Below are 24,528 nucleotides of genomic sequence, written 5' to 3' on the forward strand. Positions count from 1 at the left end.
TGGATATACAGCCGGGTGTTCAGGGGAGAGGGCCAGCGAAGAGGCATGAACTAAGGTAAAGATAAGATTTATCTTCAAAACCTTCTGGGCTTAAAAGGTTACTTCTCTTACAACATGTCCACAGTGGAAGCAGAGGAGGTCAACGCATTATATTTCTCTATAAACTTCTATGTTTCCATCTCTTTTTGTACAAGGAATCCTACACCTTGATTAAAGGTCTGTAATTTGTGAAAGTCATTTGCCCTTCAGAAGTTTGTTTTTCTAGAAGAGGCAGTTAAGATTTTATAGGAGAAGGGCTCCCACCAAGGCAGAAGAGCAATCAGAGATGTTCTGAAAATGGAAAGGCGGCGTCCTTATCCTGGAGGCCGGAGCTGGGAGCTGGCTGGCCCCTCCACCTGCCATCGGTCAGCCTCAGCACAGGTCAGTCCATACTGTCGACCGTGGCAAAAAGCAAACAAGGCGAGGTGCTAAAGGGATCTGGTGGGTTTCTTCCGATACAGCAGAAATAACAATGCTGGTTCTGTTAGTGCCTGAAATTCAACTCTTCCTCACCCAGTATTTACGTGAAGAACTGTTTAAGTATTTCCACGAAACAGAAGAAAATAAGTTTACATATTAAAATTACAATACTATGGCTAAAAAACAAATCCACAGGCATCAGATTTCTAAAAGAAGAAAAATACCTTGCTAAATGCCAGACTCAGAAAAGATGAAAACGAAACAAAAAAACAAAAAATCAAGAAAAATCCAGATAATCAAAATGTGCATTTTATTATTTACGGGTTTTAAAGAAATGGCTATCATCTGATATAGCTACAATATGTGGGAAATCAAAAAGTCTATTATCACAATACCTTCTTTATAAAGTGGTTCTGAATTTATAGCTTGTAGAATTAGAATCAGGGAAGGAAAGTAAGATGTGAACTCAGAGTCGACAGACATGACATGTGTCTGTATTCAAGGTGTCAGGACCTCAATATTTGATTTCACTATTTCATTGAATATGCTCCACATCATTTTGGTGTAATTTCTTCACATTTTCTAAAAGCTCTAATTTATTAAGTTATACTCCAGAAATCTTTCTCAGTGGAAGGAAAACAAAAGAAAATTCAGGACACGCCCCGTCCCTGACCCACAAAATACTTGTAGATTTACCGGTCAGAGTCTAGTCAACAGGGTTCCTTTTTCTTTTATTGAAAAGATGCATATTTTGAAAAGAGTCTTTTGGACATCTTTTTGAAAGCTACCAATTTTGTGACTCTTGATTTCAGACGAGTCACAAGCACCAGCATAAAAAGATCGTCTTGACTATCATTTGCAAAAGCACAATCTAGTTAAAAATATTTCAGACCATATCCTTTAATTGGGGACATAACAAACTATCTTCCAACACAGATAAAAATTCAAAAATAAATTATAACTGTGGAGTGCAACATAATATTAAAGGAAAAGAAAGCCTTTTTGTGAGCACGCGAAGAATTCCTCCTCTGTACAGCGACACAAAAGCATTTTCAGCTTTCAGGTTTCGACAAATCCTGTTGTAACAACAACTCCCTCCCTTCCCCGCCTCTCCTTTCTTAATTCTCCCACAGCTCAAAAAATGAGATGGGGAACCTGGTATTTATCTTCTAGCACCATCAGCAGTCTCTACCTCAGATTCCCATGTTGGTCTTTACGTGCGAGTTAACTTGGCGGAGCTCTGTCCCTAATGCTCACAGGCTGGACGGGAGCCTCAAGTGTGGCTTCTCCGCCTCGAGCGGCTTCGTTTGAAGACAACTGACAGAAGGGGGTTAAGACACCGAAGGCTCCTGACAAAAGGTATGGAAAATGAGAGGCTTCTACAATGCTCAGAAATAGAAGTAGAGACCTTTAAGTGTTTAGTTCGAACTGTAAGTTGTCGGTCTGTTTTTAAAGTAATAGTTTTGTTATAAACAGATCTTGTCTGGAAAACTGACTTTACGTTTTAATGAAATCCACTGCAGACTTTCTGTTGGCAAGTAAGTCCATAAAGTTAACACTCACAGGCTCTGTTCTGCAAGCAGTGTATTCTGGAGCCCTGAGAGACCTGTGTATTTAGAACTAAGTTTTTACATGCAATCCCTCTGCTGCTTCTGCTGGATTTCCCTGTATTCCACCACCACCACCACCACCACCACCACGGAAATAAAGTATGCTTTTATTCCGTACTTACTTACGAGATAGCATTGTGAGAGAACAGGCCACAAACTGTATCATACTTGTGGCTGGAGAGGAAAAGAAAATTCATAGCAATATAGCTGAGATGCCAGTATGTTTTTACAAAAGGAACAGAAATAGTGACCTTCATTGTGGAGAACAAATTTTTTCTGCAGAAGTTCTCCGTGCAGAAGAAAGCATTTAAGATCCGATATTCAACAGCGAGCAGGCACTATGCTAGCTGAATGCAATGTCATATTGTTTACGCTGATTCTGGCTGTCTGTAATTTATCACTGCCAGTACGTGTTAATTAAGATGAACAAGCTGTCTGCAAGCCTGAATTACACTGAAATTTATAAAATGTATTGGTTAATGGGAAGAAAAAGGTTATAATTGGGAAGCTGAGCAGAGATTGATCAACACATGAAAGGTTACTCAACCCAAGTAAAAATAAAGAGGGAAATGAGATGCTCTTAGAGCATGTTAACAGCAATCTCGATGCCGAAGAAACCATAAGCTGACAAAGGTCTGGGAAGGCGGTAATTTAGGGAACTGCCTGGAATCTGAAATGTTAAAACCCAAACCTGAAAACAGCTATTATGAAACTATAAACATGTGCTTCATTTTTTTTTTTTTTCCTAGAAACTTTATTCTGTGCTATTTTAATGTCAGGTATGAAAAGAGGTTTGGAAAACAGAAGTGAACCGTACGGCTATGCCAAAAGCCGAAGTACTCTGATGTGTCTGTAAGTCTGATGCTTAAGGATTTAAAGTTTCAGGGAAACCCTTTCCTAAGTTTGTCATATTTTAAAGCTATGAACAAAAATATACGAAGCAAATTTAGACAGTCCAGGATTTAACTTCTTAGAGAACCGATGCTATAACTATGTTAAGTTTGTACTTCTGATATAGGCACGGATTAGTATTACTTCAGCTATTTTACAAAAGCCAGGCATCAACCTCCTTGGGTGAGTCTCTGAGGCTAAGCTATTTGCCCCATTAATGTCTTGTGAAGTGGTTCTTTTTTTTTTTTTCTTTCCCCTTCGTGGGACAGGGAGTGGGTAAAATTGACAGTTAATGGCGTTCTCTGCCTGCGGATGTAGCGTTTTCTGTGCTTCCCCGGAGGCACACGGAGAGCATCTCACACTTGAGTACTGGGGTGATGGTGGGGGAGGCGGGAACACCGGACACTGTTGCTGAGACCTGCGTGGCCTTGGGGGGTTTACCACGTCAGTGTCCTTCCCAATCGGGAAAATTGATGACGCACAGTTATATCTATGGTTTGGTTCAGCTCTAAGATTCTACAAAAATAAATCAGTTCGATGAAGGAAGAGAGAAAAGCAAAAATATTTCAAATGTTATTAAATAGCAACTGTCACATGACAGAAAACAGCATGCTAATCACAGTGTTGATTATAATGTATGGAGTACTTTTTAGGTGTTGGATATTGTTCTCTAAGCCCTTAAATGCATTTAACTCTTTGATATACATACTATAATCCTATTTTCCAGAAGAAAATACTAAAGCAGAGAGAGGTTCTGGAAAGTGAAGATTTGAGCCCAGTATTTTGGATTCAGAGCCCCACACTGCCTTTTGTAAAATATATGAATCGTGACAGAGCCACTCTAATACATCATTCAAAAACTGATTCAGAAACACAAAAAAAGTTATTACTGTATTTCAGAAACCATTAGACTTCCCTCGAAGAAGGCAGTAATTACTGCCAGGGTAAAGCACAGCCAAGCCACAAATTCGGTGCAGTCTTTACTCTCTTCTTAAGAAAATGTTAAATTATTTTTGGTATTCTTTCACATACAACAAAGGATGTGGTTATTTCTGGCATGTACTTTCAAGATTCAAGGTCACTACCGAATCCGTCAGAACAACCGGTTTTACGGCAGACTACTTCATCTGGGTCAGGGAAGGATTCTGGTCCCAGCTAGAAAGGATCTCACATTCTCACAAGCAAAAGACACTGGCCTAATTGTTCCTGCACTGAGCGTCTTGCACCTGCAGTGAAACGAGTGCTAACCTAGATAAGGATTTTGTAAAAGTTTATTAACAGGAAATTAGGGATAATCATGCCTGTGGCTTTAACTTCTTTCCACGAATTTCCTTTCCTCCTTAAACAGTTTACTTGGGTTATGTGTCTGGCACATGGTAAGTGCTTAATGAATATTTTTTAAATAAAATCATTTTTTGAATACTTAAAACTCTTCTAAGATTTATAAGTCAGTTTTTAATTTTTAAAAATGTTTTTATTTTTGAGAGAGAAACAGAGAGACAGAGTGTGAGCAGGGGAGGGGCAAAGAGGGAGGGAGACACAGAATCTGAAGCAGGCTCCCAGGCTCTGAGCTGTTAGCACAGAGCCCGAGATGGGGCTCGAACCCACAAATGGTGAGATCATGACCTGAGCTGAAGTTAGACGCTTAACCGATGGAACCACCCAGGTGCCCCTAGAAATCATTTTTAAGAGGTGGACTTAAACTATTCATTTCTCCCTTATTACCTATTATTTTAATTAGAAATCATAGGGTTTAAAAAAACCTGTAAGCTATTAAAATTCTTTATCAGATCCTACAACTGGAATTCGGTATGTCAAAATCTCCCAAGAAGGCATCATCATAGACTTCAGCACAGTTTAAATTCTAAAAAGAACAAAGTGGCCACTTTTCGAGAACCACCCATCCGCACTCAGGAGAATGACCGGTAGTCTCTGAGGGCCTGGTGTGAGCTTTTCTCTTGGGCTGGAGTGTCCTCATCTACTGCGAGGCCCATTCAAATGTGTTCCTGCTCCCACCGTACGTGGAAACGTAAGCCTTTTCGTTATCCTTTCTTTTAATCCCGGTTTGTCTTCCTTCCCTAGCCTTTGTTACGTGGTTCTCTGCCGCACAGACAGCATTACGGTTTTGACCAGGGGCCATCATAATCAAGCAGCAGGTAACGGGGGACCAAGATAAGGTAACGTCATGGCGTCCGCGGGTCTCCAGCTCCTGGCCTTCGTCCTGGCTCTATCTGGGGTGTCTGGAGTGCTCACGGCCACTCTGCTGCCCAACTGGAAGGTGAACGTGGATTCGGGCTCCAACATCATCACGGCCGTCGTGCAGCTGCAGGGGCTGTGGATGGACTGCACGTGGTACAGCACCGGGATGTTCAGCTGCACCCTCAAGTACTCCATTCTGTCCCTCCCCATCCACGTGCAGGCCGCACGGGCCACCATGGTCCTGGCCTGTGTCCTGTCCGCGTTGGGGATCTGCACTTCCACAGTGGGGATGAAATGCACTCGCTTAGGAGGGGACGGAGACACAAAGAGCCACGCTTCTTTTGCCGGAGGAGTCTGCTTCATGGCTGCAGGGGTCTCTGGTTTAATCCCAACCGTGTGGTACACAAAGGAGATCATAGCAAACTTCCTGGACCTGACGGTTCCAGAAAGCAACAAACATGAGCCCGGAGGAGCCGTCTACCTCGGATTCATTTCGGCCGCACTGTTGTTCGTCTCCGGCATGATTTTCTGCACTTCCTGTATGAAAAAGGCTCCGGAAGCTTGGCTCTTTGCAGCCAAGCAGCGGCGTACCTCCGCCATGCAGCCAGAGGGCAGCTCCGCGTACAACCTCAAAGATTACGTGTAAATGACCGTGTAACGCGTATGGAATGTTTAGGTGCCTGCTGTGGCTTTCGTCTTTTCGTTTTAGAGGAAAACTATAAATGAGGTCATTTAAAATGCCAACAAACTATTGTGTGCAATTAGATCCGTTTTAAGATTATTCTTCCATTCCTTTTTTCGTGTTTTATCCAGTGGTCTATAACTGAAAGAGGTTCTGTTTTATAAGACAATTGATGGGTTTTTTTTTCCTTTTAAGATAAACTGTTGACACATCTTCTGAATTGTTATTTAGTTGGATTTTATAAAAGAACTAAATTGCCAAGTATAAAAAAGCGCCTTTCTCTGTGTTAATCCAGGGTATCATCTGCTTTTGCTGGCTGTTGGTAACCACAGGGACTTGCTTCTGTTTTCAAGCCTGCTCTTTGACCATGAGGGAAAGAAGAGATGTCCATCTCTCTTAAGTGTTGCCCAAACCAGCCTCCCCAGCTTCCCACCTACCGTGACCTCCCTGCTTCCTTTTTCATTTTAGAAAATGTCTACCTACGTGTCCAAGAGCCAGCGATAGGCTATTCAAAGATTAGGCAGGCAGAACTAAGGAAAAGAAACTGGTAAATGCTACCACAGCAAAGCAAAACCAAATCAAGCAAAAACTGAAATCTCCAGGATTGGAAGGCATTAAGTACAAAGTAAGTGACAATAATAACAGTTTGCTTTACTTAGAATGCTTAAGAAGTGCCGTCTTCTGCTGCTAGCAAGAGGATGCTCCGGATTCCGTTCATTTATCCTACAACCCAGAGTCTTCCCTCTCCCTCTCACTGATGAGTATCTGGATGATAGAAGTTACTTTAAGTTGTCGTTTTTTTCTCAAGTTTGATTCACGTTAACAAAAACATTGCTGTTCTCTTATAAATGAGCTGCTTCCAGTAGTAAACAGAACAAAAATTAAAGTATAAAGAATACTTTAAAAATGTAAGTTAATTTGTGATATGTAATCCAAATATCTTAACAAGAAAATAAAAACTGGATTTTCTAATGCACAAAGGGGACAAGGCCCACTATTGTTTCTAATAATTCATGTAATTTAGGCTTAGTCATTGCTCACCATAAAATGGTAAAGGGGGAAAAAGGATCATTTCTTTGCACATCAGTAACTCAGGAAGTGTGAAGAATATCTTTTAGGTGACTACATATTTTTCATTTGTGCCTACAGAAGTAGAGACTAACACGTTTTATACCTAGTTTACTCACTCTCTTCTGCAACAGTGTCATTGGCCATTAATAGGATGGCTACAATGGAAAGGTATCATTTCATCCGGGAATTAGGAAAAGACATATTTAAACAGAAGCTTAAAGTATGGATTTCTTTTGGAGGGTCAAAATATTTTCTAAACACATGTATACTAAAAATAACTGGTAAAAAGTATTTTTATGCAAATTAATGTGACCAGATTGGTTTGGCACCTGTATCTCTCTCCTTTTGCTTACTGGGACTGGCTTTATATGCAGTTTCTGTACCTGATAGTCCTATGCTAAAAGTTCACCGTATGTGTTCTATATAAGTCTATACATACTCCAAAAAATAATTTTGATTTTGCTCTAGAATATTTTCTTCTTAAATAGGCACAGGGATGTTCTGAACTCCAGAAAAGCAGCCATTTCCTACAAATAACGGCCGAATTCTATCCAGACTGGACACAGCAATGATGAAATGGCTCAGAGTCCCTCCGTCCCTCCAGACCGCATCCCTGCTGCATTCCTCCACCCGGAAACCTCCCACACTCACCCCTTCCTTGCCCGCTCCGACTCCTCCTTCGGGGTTCATGCGGGACCTCCTTTGTGACCCCACTCCTGACTCCCTGAGGGTCGCTGCTTCCAGCCCTGTACTCTCTGGGAATACGGTCTATTCAAACAAGTTATTGCATCTCCGACTAGACTCTGAGACAAGGTACCGTTTTTACCTTTGTAGCCTCCGTAACTTGCCTACAGCGCTTACGAGGACGTGCCAGTCCTTCCGGGACGTACACGGACTGGTTTAAACCTCAGGAGGCCTCTAGGAGGCAGGCACTATTCCTAGCACAGAGGGCAACTGAACCAGGGGAAAGTACGGTACCTCACCTGCCCAACGGCAGGCAGCTGGTAGCGGAGAGATGGGATTCAACCGGAGGGAACTGGCCCTGGAGTCAGACCAGGTGCCCGCCGGCTCACGCAGGGCACAAGGCTGCGCGGCGCGTGTTACTGAATCTAGGTCTGGGTTCCCTCCTGTGAAAATGAGGATAGAACGGCACCTACGCACACAGGGGCTGTAAGGATTCAATGACAGGATGTGCACACAGCATTTGAAGGGGCGGGGGGGCGGTAAGCACGCTCGGGGCTTTCTTGGTCTACACCAGCATTTTCCAAAGCGGGGTGGGTGGAGCCTGCAGAGGACACAGGGCAGCGCCGGGGGCCGGCTTTGGTCATCACAGCTGGGGTAGCGGTACTGGGACCCAGTGGGCGGAGGCGAGAAATGCTATGAAATACCCTACAATGCCTAGGCAACAAAGAATTTTCTAGCCAAAAATGTCAATTGTGAGCAGGTTGAAAAACCCTGATCTAATGTATTTGAATTCTATTTAAACATTCATTTTAAAGAAAATAATAAAGTTACCAAACCAAAAGAAAACACCAGAAAGCCCCAGAATGTCCTGCTTATTTTACCTACAGAGCAGATATATGTGTATATGTATGTATGTATGTATGTGTGTGTGTGTGTGTGTGTGTGTGTATGTGTTATGACTGAAGAAATCAGCGAGTAATCTGGGCAACAACATGGGCAGGTGAAAGGGTCATCAGCACACTACCTACACATGGGCAGGCGCAGGCTGGGGTATAGACAGATCCACTTCTGGATTCAATGTTTTCTCATTACATCTTTTACTACCATATTTTTAGCTACAAGGCTTTAGCATAAATTCACTGTACTGACTTTTGAGATTTGTATCATAGGCTATAATCCCGTGAACCTGTTGCGATCTCTTCATTACCTCCGATAATTTTTTAATTCACTTCACTGCACTTTATACATACATGAATGGGTCACCTGCAAAAATGGAATTTTGTTTCTTCCTTCATTGGGCTTATAATACTTCTTATTTTATTCTTGAGTAGTTATAAAAACATAACTTGTATGAAGGTAAATTGTAATAATAAATATCTTGTTTCTATCCAACACTAACTTGATTTTTAAGAAGGACTCTTGTACTTTAATTATAAAACTGGATTTTAGTTTACACGTTTATTTTTATTTTAGACTCACTCTCAAAAAGAATTTGAGGCTACTTAACGATAAAATTGCCGGAATAATAAGAACAAACACAATGATAAAGGTGAAAGACTAAAGTTACAAAGAAGAGAGAGAGGATGCTATTAAATAATCCTGTTTGAAGGCTACTAAAGGAATCATGTATGAAACTTAGTTTAGAACTTGGAGCAACCAAGGCACAGAAGGCCACATGAGGCGTCTGACGGCGGTCTCGGGCAGGTGCCTACAGAGGCTAGAGAGGCTGCCGGGGGTGCTGCCTAAGCTCCCACTGGGCTGTGCGTCCGTCCCCAGCTGCTGTGAGTGCAGGGCGCTACCAGCTCACACGTGCGGAATTGCCTCCCTTGGTAGACTAGGGCACCACTGCTCCTAGGAGGTGGCCGTGAGCCAAAGACTGACCACACACGTGTAGAACATGTAGAACTGAGTCTGTGGGACAGTTTGTGCCCCATTGCTCCCCCTCTCCCCGCTACCCTCTGACCCAGTGGGACCAGGCTGACGCTGGTCTCCAGGCACAATATTCCTGCTTAGCTTTTCTGCCCCCCTTGCCTTACCCTGCTTCCCTCACCCTTCTTCTGAGAACACTCAATACGGCACTTTCATAAAAATTCTCATCTCAGTCCCTAATTCCAGGAAATCAGACCTAACACAGAAGAGTATTAGTTAAGTAGAAAAATATGTCCACAGGGTTCTCAAATATAGGGCAATATTCAACAGAAATAACATCCTCACTATCTGATTTCAAAACACACAAAGGCATGAAAAAATGGCTTTCTTACATGAATCCACCCATTTTACGAAGATCAAGATTACTTCACAAAGAAGTCAAGGCCTCAATAGCTGTCAGCAAGGATGGCTGAAAGCTTCTAAAATGTGGTCCTCAAAGGTCAGGCATGGATGCCTCAAGTCGTGACCTTTTCTTTATAATGTCACGGGTATATCATCGTTAATTCTTCTAAAATTGTATTGACAATATGCTTTAAATCTGTCCCATACAGGGGTAACTTGCTCCACATGCAGTACTCCTAATAGGCAAAATTAGATATAAACTATATGAAAGTCTTAAAAATTAAAATCTGTATCAGGATATACCAACTTAGTCCATAAATAGTCGTTTATAATCAGAATAACAGTGACCTTCCACTGACTGCCTCCAAATGCATTACTTCACGTTACTTCTCAAAACAATCCTTCAAGGGTGACATGACTGCCCCAATTTGGGATATATTAAAATTCAGCCTATTGACCTGACCGAGTTCTTGTCATTAGGGACACTGGAATTCCAGTACATCTAGTTTCCTTTAAAATACCTCTAGGGGCACCTGGGTGGCTCAGTCGGTTAAGCATCGTCTGACTTCAACTCAGGACGTGATCCTGCAGTGCATGAGTTTGAGCCCAGCATCCGGCTTTTGCGCAGAGCCCGCTGCAGACCCTCTGTCTCCCTCTCTCTCTCTCCGCCCCCGCCCTGCTTGCACTTGCTCTCTTTCAAAAATAAAAATAAAAAAAAGCATATAAAAAAATACTTCTGTTTATTCCGCCAGAGTATGCTGCCTCTATCACATTAATCAAACGAGCCCATTGCAATTCTCATTTTCTATCCAAGCGACCTACCTAGGTTTGAGGATAGCATAGTGGTTAAGACCCAAAGCCTATCCATTCTGTTGGGAGTATGTTAGATTAGAAGCCCCATGACCAAAATTTTAAAAAGAAAAAAAAAATGACACAGAATTTTGAGGGTCTAGCTAATAGCTTAGTATTTCTCAAATTTGATTAATGTGCAGATCGGCTCAAAAAAATTACTGTAGAACTCCAGAAATACGTGGATTCTTCAGGGTTTAAAAATGTCAGCTTGAAAAACTTAAATAAGCTTTATTTGCTCATGGAAGCATTTTTCAATTGTGAATCTGCACCGTAAAACATTTTGTCTTGTAATTGGTAAAATAATTTTATGAACTCAATAGTGAAATGAAAATACAAAATTTTAAAAATTCTGACTTAACTCTATTCACTAAAAACTCCAGAAGTTTAAGAAACACTAGAGTAAGTCAATTTGACAAATTTTATGAATCTAACCTAGGAAGTTGCATTTTCTGTAGATAGAAAAGAATTTTGGGTTCAAATTTTGGGGCCTAGAGAAGTTAATAAAAATAATGAGTTTGACAAGAATTTAGGTCAACTATTCTGAACAGGATTATTCTAGTTCATGGAAGTAAAAGCCTTGCCTTGATTAAGTTGGTTTGTCTAAAGACCAATAACCAGGAGGGATTACAGATTCTCCAGAAAAATTCTTTTTCAACGTTTTTTATTTATTTTTGGGACAGAGAGACAGAGCATGAACGGGGTAGGGGCAGAGAGAGAGAGGGAGACACAGAATCGGAAACAGGCTCCAGGCTCCGAGCCATCAGCCCAGAGCCTGACGCGGGGCTCGAACTCACGGACCGCAAGATCGTGACCTGGCTGAAGTCGGACGCTTAACCGACTGCGCCACCCAGGCGCCCCTCCAGAAAAATTCTAAGGTGGTATAAATACGTTCTTGAAATATCACAAAAGAAATTCTCGTATCTAATTCTCAGGGTTGGTTGAGAAGTACTGACTTAGGAAACTTCTTTGAGCATCTATAGAGAATTAACCCCCCTCTCTGGACTCCCCAGCGAACCTGCCTGTACCTCTATTTTAGCACTTTTTTTCACTTGTGTTAGGAGTTATTTGTGTTTATGACTTTCTCCTCTTGTATTCAGAAAGGTTCAGCCATAGGGTTAGGCTTGTGCCATTATTTTACCTTCTCTAGAAGATTCTTCTCCTTTCTTAAGAAAATAAAATTTTTTTTTAATTTGTTCAATGCAACCATCCATCAGTCAAATGTTTTCTGGCTTTCCTCAGAATATTCCCGATCTGCTAAATAGTACAACTACTTCAGAGCAGCAGAGAATTCTCTTAGAACCAAAATTTAATCATTTGATTTACTATTTTCCTTTATCATAATACAGTCTCTCTCCTCTTTGATAGCTGTTTTCCTAGATTACAAATAAATTCCTTGCATGTAATATTTATAACATGATGAAAAGCATCTCAAGAAAACTGCTATGAATATGTTTAATTTGTCAAAAAGCAAACATTCCTCAATAAAGTGAACCAAAAACATAGCTAGTTTTTTTTCAAATAATAAATATTTTCATGAGGCCTTAATCCTTGAGGAAAGAACATTACCTAACTGCATGTGTATCTTACCGCAAAATCAAGGATAAGGTTGATAACAACCTCTAAAAATGCCCTCAACTAAGTAACTAAAACAAAGAAAAACTTTCCATTAAAAAGATTCTAAAATCCACCTTAAGAAACACTTGGTAAAATTTAAATAGCTTCAAGATTCTGGACTGTGGTCAGAACCCTAAGTATAAAAGCCTAAAAGTAAAGATCTTTGTTTCTGATACACTGGGGTCCTACACCATTCAAAATGTTATATATACTCATATGTGCATTATGAGAAGAAAGAAAGCTATATGGTCAACTGGTTTTCTTCATTACAATGGCCATCTGTTCTAGGATAGAAAATACCTGAAAGAACAAATAAATTAAACCTGATGATGACCTATAACACATCTCCAGTCATTGGGTCCTGTCTGGGATCTAACAGGATCTATTATTTTGGAAGAAACCATTTACAATGTCTGAAAACTTGAGATGCTAAAGGGAGGTGGTACTGAGAATGAGTTTTCTGAGCCTGACTTAGAAAAAGCTGAAAACTATTACAGGAGGGAAGAAGGACTGAATTCCTACAGTCACCCCAAAGCTCAGTTAACTGTGGTGGACAACATGGCCGAGGAAGTGGATGGTGGTAGCAGAGACTATGGAGACTTCTCAGACCACGCTTCAAGATGGACAAGGAGGGCTAACACTACTGGTTGGGGCCCCATTCTAAATATATCATCTCGATCCAAAAAACCATATAATACAATTTTTTTCATGCTGTCTACTTTCCTTAATGAATCTCAAATGAAACTTTATATGACTTTATTCTTGAGAGTTTCGGCAAGCAAGAAGAAATCTGTTCCTCGCCAGCTGTAAACTCCCTGATGGCAGACTCCATGTCTGACGGTGCTCCTATCCCTTTCATCTTTCAGGCATCACCAACCGCCCCCTCCGCCCCCGCCCCAGCCTGGCCTTTCCACTCAATACACATCCGACAAAGAAATAGACGAGTTTCTATAATATATATCCTATAGTAACTCATCCAGTAGTAGTTTTGCTAAAACAGACACCACTTTATTGATTTTTATTTTTGGCAGAGAAACTCTGTTTCTGTAATTAGCATGTAATAGTAACAGTCTTGTTTAATATCCAACTATTTTCCACAGATGATTAATCACAAGTAACACTGCCAAAATAGGATCTCTTAAAAATGTGGAAAGAGGAGGACCGAAGAGGGCGGTGGAGGAAGACCACCCCTGGCTCACCTCATCCATGGACACAACAGATAACAGGTACATCTGTGTGACTAACCCTAAATAGGACCTGACGACAGCAGAACAGATCTTGCAGCTAATCACAGCGGAGGCAACACTGGAAACGGGAGGAGGAACAGAGCTGTGGTTGGGAACCAAACCCCCAGTGACACTGACCACAGGAGAGAGCAGGGACAAGGGAGATCACACCGGACACCAGATACCCCAGCACAGGGAACACAAGCACCCACTGCATCTGGCCTTGAAAACCAGCGACGCTTAACTTAGAGAGCTTTTAAAATCAGCGGGGCTTAACTCTGGGTACCTTAAAAATCAGTGGGATTAACTCCAGGAGAGCAAGCGGACATAGGAAACTGAGTCCCCACCCTTAAAGAGCCAGCATATTAAACAGCTCCACCCAAGCACAGCACAACACCAGGAGCTTGAGAAGTGCCCATGGAATATGTGCAGGAGATTTACTTACGAATCTCAAACGTGCACTAGAGGGGCAGGGGTCTTCAGAAGACCTCCCCGAGAACAAAGCACTGGCAAACACCATTTCTCATCCCCGCTCTTGGCCTAGCTAGCCGGACTTTTGCGGGAACCAGCACGAACACTCCCCACCTGTCTAGCTAGTGCTGTACCCTGTCCCCTCGTGTGCTCCTGTGGACTGGCCCCATCTAACCTGCCCGCCGTGGCAGGCATCCCTCCAAAGCGGCTCCTGCCCTGCCACACACTGCAAGCAGCCCTGGCAGGGCTCGGGGCCACTCCAAAAGTGCCACCTGCCCCGGGGAGAGGGAGAGGAAAGCCCACGCAGCACGGCGTCCAGCTGCAGTAGCTGAGCCTTTTCGCTGGCTACGCAGGGACAGAGCCTTGCCATTCAGTGGGCCCGCAGCTGCGGCAGAGGCTGACTGCAAACACCTAGTCTGATCACTGACTTTACCCACCTACAAGCCCAGGTAATCCTCAGACGGGCACCTCAACAGCACAAGGACCCAACCCTGTCCAACACACCCACAGCACACGAAAGTGGGTCACTGCAGCTGACTGGGCTGAAGACAAATGTGGCTCAGCCACGACAGCACGGTGCATGCCGTCCACATAGGAGACGCCCCTGGAGCACCTGCTTCTGGTGCCCAGGGCGCACTGTGCTACAGGGCATCACATGACCTCTTCTATGCAAGGCCACTTCTTTCAAGGCCGGGAGATGTAGCTGACTTCCCTAATACACAGAAACAAAGTTAGACAGAAACAAAGAGTCAGGAGTGTGTCCCAAATGAAAGAACAGGACAAAAATCACAGCAAAGGAGCTAAATGAGCAAAGATAAGCAAAATGCCTGATAAAAAAATAAGAGGAATGGTCATAAAGATACTGGACTTGAAAAAAGAATGGATAAACTAAGAACTTCAACAAAGAGAAAATGTAAAACAGAACCAGAGATGGGGAACTCAATAAGTAGAATTAAAAAAACACACTAGAAGGAACCAACAGCAGATCAGGGGAGGCAGAAGAATGGATCAGTGATCCAGAAGATGGGGCAATGGAAAGCAATTAAGCTGAACAGCAAAACAAAAAAAGAATAAAAAATGAGAGCATGTTAAGGAACTCAGAGACATCATCAACTGTATTAACAACTGCATCGTAGGGATCCTAGGAGGAGAAAATATAAAAAGGCAGAACTCTTATTTGAAGAAATAACAGCTGAAACACCTTGCCTAACCCAGAAAAGGAAAGAGACATCTGGATCCAGAAAGCACAGAAAACCCCTAACAAGATTAACCCAAGGATGTCCACACCAAGGCACAAAATAATTAAAATGTAAAAAAAGTAACAATAAAGAGAGAATTTTAAAAGTAGCATGAGAAAACACAGTTACATACAAGGGAAATCCCATAAGGCTTTGGCAGATACATTCAAAGTGCTGAAAGGAAAAAACCTGCAAGCGGGGATACTATCCAGCAGGATTTTTATTCAGAATTGAAGATGAGATAAGGAGTTTCCCCAAACAAACATTAAAAGAGATCATCGCCACTAAAACATCCTTATAGGAAGTGTTAAAGGGACTTGAGGGGAAAGGAAAGGCCATAACTAGAAGAAGTTATGAAAGGAAAAAAAACTTCACAGATAAAAGCAAACTTCTAATAAATGTAGATTAATCATTTAAGAAAGTATGGAGGTTTAAATACAAAAGTAGTAAAATCAATTATATGTACAAAACTCAGCCAAGGGATTTCACATTTTACAACGTAAAAAGATGTAAAATATGATATCACATACATAAGACATGCACAGGGTAAGTAAAAATTTAGTGCTTTTAAAATATGTTCAAACTTAAGCAACCATAACTTCATACAGACTTCTATACACATTAAGATATACATGAACCTAATGGTAACCACAAATCAAAAACCTGTAATAGATATACAACAAATAAAGATAAAGAAATTCAGGCATAACACTAAAGAAAGCCATCAAACCACAAGGGAAGAGAGCAAGAGAAGAAGAAAGGAATAGAGAACTATAAAAACATACTGTGTATGTGCATTACACCATACACAAAAATAAACTTAAACTAAAAACCTAAATGTGAGACCAAAACCATAAAACCCCTAGAAGATAACATAGGCAATAATCTCTCTGACATAGCCATATTTTTCTACATATGACTCCAGAGGCAAGGGAAACAAAAGCAAAAATAAACTATCGGGACTACACCAAAATAAAAAGCTTTTGCACAGCAAAGGAAACCATCAACAAAACAAAAAGCAACCTATTAAATGGGAGAAGATATTTGCAAATGACAGATCTGATAAAGGGTTAGTATCCAAGTTATACAAAGAACTTACACAACTCAACACCGAAGAATTCAATAAAAAAAAAATGCACAGAGGACTTGAGTAAACATTTTTTCCAAAGACGACATCCAGATGGCCAACAGACACATGAAAAGAGGCTCAACATCCCTAATCATCAAGAAAATGCAAATCAAAACCACAATGAGACATCACCTTGTACGTGTCAGAATGGCTAGAATCAAAAAGACACGAAATAACAAATGTGGGTGAGATTGTGGAGAATAAGGAACCCCTGTGCCCTGTTGGGAGAAATGTAAATTGGTGCAACTACCGTGGAAAACAATTTGGACATTTTTCAAAAACTTAAAAATAGAAATACCATGTGATCCAGTAATATGACCACTAGTATTTACCCAAAAAAACACAAGAACACTAATTTGAAAAGATATATACACCCCTATTTATAGCAGTTATTATTTACAACAACCAAGATATGGCAGTAATCCAAGTGTCCATTTATAGATGAATGGATAAAGAAGATGTGGTACATATGCATGCATGTATACATGTACACACACACACACACACACACACACACACAAGGAATATTACTCAGCCATAAAATAAGAATGAGATCTTGCCTTTTGTAATAACATGGATGGACCTAGAGTGTATATGCTAAGTGAAATATGTCAGGGAAAGACAAATACCATGATTTCAATTACATATGGAATCCAAAAAACAAAACAAGCGAACAAATAAGACACAAAGAAACAAACAAACCTAAAACCAGACTTAACCACAGAGAACAAACTGGTGGTTGCCAGAGGGAAGGAGGGTGAGAAGATGGGTAAAATAAATACAACTTCCAGTTATAAAATAAGTCATTGGGCACCTGGGTGTCTCAGTCAATTGAGCATCCAATTCTTGATTTCAGCTCAGGCTGTGATCTCACAGTTCGTGGGATCGAGCCCCGTGTCGGGCTCTGTGCTGACAGTGTGGAACCTGCTTGGGATTCTCTTTCTCCCTCTCTCTTTGTCCCTCTCCAGCTCGCATGTGCACGGTCTCTCTCTGTCTCTCTCTCTCTCTCTCTCTCTCTCTCACACACACACACACACACACACACACACACACACACACACACATGCTCTCTCTCTCAAAATAAATTTTTATTCACTGTGTGAGCACTGAGGAATGTAGAAAATTTTGGATCAATATGTTGCACAACTAAAACTGACATAACACTGTATGTTAATTGCACTTCAAATAAAAAAAGGTGGAAAAAAATTCATGATAAAAAAATGTTTGAGGTAACTTGAATTTAGAAATCTATGCAGAAATCACAAAACGAACACTGATTTCTTTTTCTGAAGATGAGGTGACCATACAACTTATCTTCCATCCTAGAATACGTTTAAGAGTACGAGGTGATAATACCACCACCACCAGGGCAGCATGGGTAAACCTAGACATTTGGTCACTGTAAAAGGGAGAAAAATGAGGACAAGAACTATTCACACATTGTGATTTTTCTTATTCAGGAGAGATAAACAGTACAGTTTGCATGGAAGTGAAGATCAGATCCTAGAGAAAATTTCCTATGACACATTCTCAGATGAACAAAGATTTACAAATAAACAGAAACTCACCTCTGGTTTAGGGACAAAAGCCCGACCCGGAATGGTCAAGATGTGCTGAACGTTGCAGAGGTACTGGGCCATAACAGAAAGGCGACTGCGCTGTTTGCTTCCTGTACTGGCTGTAAGTCTCTATGGGACAAAAAGGAATTTTTAGCAAATAATTAATCCAGTCCGATTAGACGGAATGCAGCCAACATCCTATTATCTGTGGACACTAGATGGAGTGTTGAGATAAATTTTAAAACTATAGGCTATCTGACACATGATACACAGGCAGCATGGGGAACATTTTCCTCCAATATCAGCAGAAGCAAACCTAGGAAATGTGAATTATATCCTATATAATGCACTCAAAAATCCAGTAAGAAAACTTCCCTATCACTGGATGCTGGGGATTTTCAAACCACTGTTACATTATGTAGAAGAAGGTCCTATATGAAACAAGTATCAGTCTATATTTGATGAATGAAGAAATTAGTAAGCATAATTAAGAACTAAAAAGACTTATTTAATTTTATGAATTACCAAAATATATGAAGGAACATTTTCAATAGTGTGCTTTTCTTTATTTAAATCTAATAAGACTTAGGGTCGCCTGGGTGGCCCAGTCGGTTAAGCGGCCGACTTCGGCTCAGGTCATGATCCCACGGTCTAGGAGTGAGAGCCCTATGTCAGGCTCAGTGCTGACAGCTCAGAGCCCGGAGTCTGCTTCAGATTCTGTGTCTCGGGGTCTCTCTGCCCCTCCCCCATTTACACTCTGTCTCTTTCGCTCTCAAACATAAACATTAAAAAAATCTTTTAATCTAATAAAACTTTGAATATTCAGAACTCTTGGAGAGTATTCTTTTGTTTTTGCAAAAACCAGGAATTTCATCTTTTAAGAACCTAAACAATTTTAAAACGAGGTGTATCTAAATTTTTTTTTTAATGTTTTATTTATTTTTGAGACAGAGAATGAGCAGGGGAAGGGCAGAGAGAGAGGGAGACACAGAATCCGAAGCAGGCTCCAGGCTCTGAGCTGTCAGCACAGAGCCCGACGCGGGGCTTGAACTCAGTTAACCACGAGATCATGACCTGAGCCGAAGTCGGAAGCTTAACCGACTGAGCCACCCAGGCGCCCCAAAACCAGGTATATCTAAATTAACTCATAATTGCAATGCAATTTCAACCAAAATCTCAAGGGATGTTTGGAAGGAAATTTACATTAAATTCCCTAAAATTTTATATGGAAAGACAAAGGGCCCAGGGTAGCCAGAAAGCTCCTGAAGAACATCAACATGGGGCAGGCTGGGGCAGACTCACCCCACCAGAAATCAAAATTAAGGCCAAGTATGGCATTGCTCTAGGCACAGACCAACAGAACAACGGCCTTGGAAACAGACCCAAGCACATGTGGATGTTTGCTGTGTGACAGATGTAAGGCAGCAACCACTAATAGAAGAAGGATGGGCCACTCAATCTGTGATATTGGTAGAAGTAGGTATATCTACAGGAGAAAAGAGTAACTCCCCATCTCGTACCATAACCAAAAATAAATTCCAAGTGCATTCACAAAAAATAAAGAGCAAAACTTTAAAATTTTTATAAGTATTTATTACTTCATGCTAGGCAAAAATTTCTTGAAGATGCAAAAGCAAAAGCCGTAAGAGACTGATCTTTTACTCTATTAAAATTTAAAACTTCCATAATAAAAAAACACTATAAACATAAGTCACAGAGAGAAGGTATTTGAAACTCCTTTGACAAAGGATTAGTGTTCAAAACATAGGAGAACTCCTACACATCAGTAACCGAAAGATAAACAATAGAAAATATGCTAAGAAATAACTAAGAGCACCCAGATGAACCATAACCATGAACTATGCTCAACCACATTACAAATTAAGGACATACACATTTCAGCTATAATGAGAGAAACTTTCCTATCCACGAAATGAACAAAATTTCAACAACAACAACAAAAAGAGCCTGGCAGAACCTAGAATTGGTGAATATATGGAGCCAGAGGAACCCCCACCTACCGCTAGGGAGAACAGGTACAAGCACTCTGCATTACAATTTGGCAAAATATACCGGAGAGCCGAAGCGGAGGACACCCTCATGACCCTTTAGGTCTACCTTCAGGACGTGTCCTAGAGAACAGTACATATACTTCCACAAGGAAATACCGTGGAAGAATGTTCCCTACCACATCATACGTGCATAGCGTCAGAAATGGTGAAAAAAACATAAAGGCCCATCAACAGGAATGAATAAGCAAACTGTGGTAATTTTGACAATGGAACACTAAGTAACAGTTAAAATGAGTAAGAAGGTGTTACCAGCACAGATCCCAAAATAGAGCAGAAAATAATGAAGTGGCAGAAAACATGTGGAGTATGAGTCCATGCATATAAAAACTTCAAAACATTACCCCTCATTGTTTCCTGTGTGTGAACATATATGTATCTGCAAAACACATGCATGGGAATGATGAGTATCAATTTTAAGAGAGTACAACTCACAGGAGAGAAAGAAAGGGGGCAGAAGAGGGTTTTAAGCATATCTGTAACATTTTATTTCTTAAAAAAAAGACATAAAAATATGGCAATATGTTAAGATTAGACATAACTGAGTGGAGGATGAAAAAAAATGAGGCACACTGACTTTCAAAAAATGTATCCTGCTTCTCTATGTTCTTAGAGTTTACTGGATACTCTGAGCCTCTTCTAAGTGATACAGGGTCAGCCTTACAAACGCCAATGGCTGCTGGATTAATCGCGGAGTTGAGCACGTCGGCCGTGTGCCACACCACTAAATGAATGAGTGTTTACCGCACTGCGTTTTGTCTTCTTGCTTCACTGTCATGTGCAGATCCCTCAAATTCCCTATTATTTGCTACTTCTGACCTGTTTGGACACGAAAACCACATAATTTGGCTCGTGAGAGCTTTGCCTTACGTAGGTTTTAAAACTGAGATGCCTGGGGCGCTTGGATGGCTCGGTCGGTTAAGCATCCGACTTTGGTTCAAGTCATGATCTCACAGTTCGTGGGTTCGAGGCCCACCTCAAGCTCTGTGCTGTCACCCGGGAACCTGCTTCAGATGCCGTGTCTCCCTCTCTCTCTGCCCCTCCCCTGCTTGTGCTCTGTCTCACTCTTGAAAACAAACGAACGTTAAAAAAAAATTATTAAACTGAGATGCTCAGAAAATTTCCTGTGGGGAAAGTAATAGATTTCGTAGCATCTGTTTTGTTACTCAGAAGCCATCTCTCCACCTCATCCTTCTTTTTAAATTACCTGGCTCTGGTCTATATTTAGACAGTTGAAGTGACTGGGAGGCCCAGTTCAGGATAAGTGATAGGCTGCTACAATATAAATGACAAAGCAAATTGTTCCTTAGTAAACTGTAAAACCAAGAAATGCAGATATTCAAGCAAAAAAAAAAAAAAAAAAAAAAAAAAAAAAAAAGACAAACACCAGAAGCACGTATTTAAAAAATAAACTTATGGATCAAAGGGTCAAAAACATTTCTAGTTCCTCTCGAATTTCTTTTGGAGCTTAAATGTACCATTGCCATGAAAGTAAAAACTTCAAAGTGCACTGCACAACTGGCACAATTCAAAGCAGTTGTGTAAAACTAAAATCTAGCGTGAACTTAATCCCCCCAAAAAATAAATAAATAAACCAGGGGTGCCTGGTTGGCTCAGTCAGTTGAGCGTCTGACTTCACCTCAGGTCATGACCTCACAGTTTATGAGATCGAGCCCCACATAGGGCTCTCTGCTGTCAGTGCAGAGCCCGCCTCGGATCCTTTTGTACCCCTCTCTGTCAACCCCTCCCCCCAACTCTCTCTCTCAAAAATGAATGAACATTAAAAAAAAAAGAAAGTCTGCATATGAAAATTAGTATTTACGCTGGATTGTTTTCCAATATTTTACCTTATATCTCAAAGGTGTTCTCGCTGATGAATTCAACAAAATTTTAAAAATCACTTTAACCAAAGAGCAAACCAGTGAGGCACAGAGGGTAAACAAATTGGACGTGAAGGCATTCTTAAGTATATTTCACTCAGGGTGCTAGGTAGGCCTCCACTCCTGCCAGTAAAGCCTGACCCCTCAACTTGACCCATCCAAACTTTGCAGCAAATACACCTAGGCTGTGGAGATGAAAATGTGTGGATAACACACCTGAATTCAGAAGAAAGCAGCACATTCATTACGGAAAAATCCAAGCCACACAACAGAAAGCTCTGCAAAAGGTTTCGTTAAAAACTGGCACAAGAGGGGCACCTGTGTGGCTCAGCTGTTTAAGCAGCCGACTTCTGTTCAGGTCATGATCTCGCAGTTTGTGGGTTTGAGCCCCACATCGGGCTCTGTGCTGACAGTTCAGAGCCCGGAGCCTGCTTCGGATTCTGTGTCTCCCTCTCTCTCTGCCCCTCCCCCACTCCTGCTCGGTCTCTAAAAATTAAATAAACATTAAAAAAACATTTTTAAACCCCCCCTCCCAAAACAACAACAACAACAACAACAAACTAGCACAAGAGTTACATGGTCAAAATCAGTCATCCAAACAGGACTTAACATTTCTATGATAGATACGTTATATGTAAAGCTATTAAAGTTCAAACTCCGTTACAAGGTAGAGATTTTAACAACAAAAGGCCAGGAAACCAAACCAGTTAATTTTTCAGTAAAAGGAAACCTCTAACCCTGGAGATTTTAAAAGCCTTCTGAGTCAGTTTAAGAAAAACCAGGGGTCAAAGATTTCACAAAGACAGTGTTATTTTCTTCCTCATTCATCTAAAATCATTTTAAGTAGAAAAATTAGGCTTATTCTTGGGAAGCTACACAGCCAAATATCAGGGACACTGAAAACGACATACTTCCTGGCAAGGTAACTCCCTCCCTCCCTGCTAGGGATGGACCATTAAGCAGCAGGGGCCCCTGAAGATGGAAGGAGAGCAACAAGCTGATCCTGGACCCAGAAAGGAAAGACCACAGGTCCGGTCACACGGAGAACTTAAACATCGTGACGGCAGCAGAAAACACACGACCTGGGTTCAAGTTCAGCTTTCCCTGTAACTAGCTCTGTGACCTTCTGCCAGACGTTAACTTACGTTGAGCCTCAGTTTCATCATCTATGAAATGAGGTTAGGTGAGATCTGTTAAGGTCTCATTTACTGCTACACAGTCTGATTCTATTTTATGAGCTGGAACTTTATACTGTCTATATGTTCTTTAATGTGTGCGAGCTGAATTCTTAGCTTTAGACCCTGCAGACCTGGAGACAAGAGGACTGTGCTCAGTTGCTTCTGCTCTACAACTCAAGAAAGCCAAGCAAAGTGAATGCCTAACGAGCTCTATCTGTGGAATATAAAATTACAAATACGACACTGTCAAGAGCAAACAGAGGGTATATGAGAAAATATTGCTCGCCATATACTGTCCTGTTTAGACTTTCACTCGCAAAATCTGAAAATTGGTCAGAGGACCAGTGTTAACCATGCTTCTGGAGCATTCCATAAATTATAGACTCAATGTAAACTCTTCTTGATACCCGTACTAAAATTTAACTAAAATCAACATTTTTTTTTCTGGTTAAAGAAAAATAATTGCATATGCTGAAGTTAAAGCAACACTGTTATTAATAATCACAACTGACATTCTGAGTCACTGAAAATATTCCTCCACCTCTTAAGCCTCTGTTCCTTTGCATTTTCCCCCAAAAGAGTTAGAGTACATAGTGTTTTGCATCTCTATTGTGTTATTCGAGAACAGAAATACCATAATAATCATGTCATCTGAGAAAATAAAAGTCCAAGAACAAATCAAAAGGCTGAGAAAACAAGAAAACTATTAATATATGCTCAACTCAAACACACAGAAGAGAGTTAGAATCATAAGCCGGCAATGACATGGGCCTTAGGACGGTAGTGATGCCTTACAGTTCCTAACAAACACAAAAGGGCCCTACATTTTTGGGATGGAAAATTCTAAGATGGCTGAGAAAAAGATTTTATGGCTAAATACCCTAAAGCAAAGGTTCCTATCCTCGGCATTGCTGACGTTTTAGGCTGGTAAATGTGGAGCGATTCTCTGTTGTTGGGGCTATCTTGCGCACTGAAGGATGTCTACCGGCATCCCTAACCTCTACCCACTAGACACCAAAAGCACCCCCCAGTTGCGACAACCAAAAATATCTCCAGACGGGCAGAAGTGAGGAATACAGCAAAGCAGGAGGATCCCGAGCTCACTCCCGTGAACACAGCACAGCTTCAGCTGCGTACAGAGCAACTCTCCCTGAGAATGACCTGACGACTGGGAGAACAGCGGAGGTAGCTGTAAATATAAAGACAAAGCCTCAAAAAGGGAAAGAGGAACAAAGACATGGTCAGGTCAGGAACCAAACCCAAGAGTGAGAGAAGATATATCCCAGGTGCAAACATCCTCCCTGAGAAGTGAGGGGTTACAGCCCCACACCAGGCACCCCCCACCCTGGGGATCTGCACCAGGAAGTTAAGTTCCCATAACTTCTGTCTCTGAAAATCAGCTGGGTTTTGCTTTGGGAGAATTGGAAGGCTAGTGGAAATGGAGA

At 41.2% G+C, this 24,528-nt stretch overlaps 2 protein-coding genes across 5 annotated transcripts in view; one reads left to right on the top strand and one right to left on the bottom strand.

Moving 5' to 3' along the window:
• The window catches only part of TFB1M (transcription factor B1, mitochondrial), a 79,588-nt gene that overhangs the window by 11,602 nt on the left and 43,458 nt on the right, over positions 1-24,528 (bottom strand). For all 3 annotated transcript variants that reach the window (XM_042987373.1, XM_007097218.3, XM_042987372.1), the window contains one exon: positions 17,966-18,085. In XM_042987373.1, the coding sequence (XP_042843307.1) occupies positions 17,966-18,085 (120 nt within the window). The remainder of the gene's footprint in view (positions 1-17,965; positions 18,086-24,528) is intronic.
• CLDN20 (claudin 20) lies at positions 1,580-8,421 on the top strand. Of its 2 annotated transcripts, none has more exons than XM_007097217.3 (2): positions 1,580-1,818; positions 5,043-8,421. In XM_007097217.3, exon 2 carries the CDS (start codon positions 5,146-5,148, stop codon positions 5,803-5,805), a length of 660 nt encoding a protein of 219 aa, XP_007097279.2. In that variant the 5' UTR covers positions 1,580-1,818; positions 5,043-5,145; the 3' UTR covers positions 5,806-8,421. The 2 variants fall into 2 exon arrangements, with proteins under 2 accessions (XP_007097279.2, XP_042843310.1); XM_042987376.1 differs by lacking the exon at positions 1,580-1,818 and adding an exon at positions 4,308-4,336.

Source organism: Panthera tigris, chromosome B2 (genome assembly GCF_018350195.1).
Source record: "Panthera tigris isolate Pti1 chromosome B2, P.tigris_Pti1_mat1.1, whole genome shotgun sequence".
Taxonomy (NCBI): domain Eukaryota; kingdom Metazoa; phylum Chordata; class Mammalia; order Carnivora; family Felidae; genus Panthera; species Panthera tigris.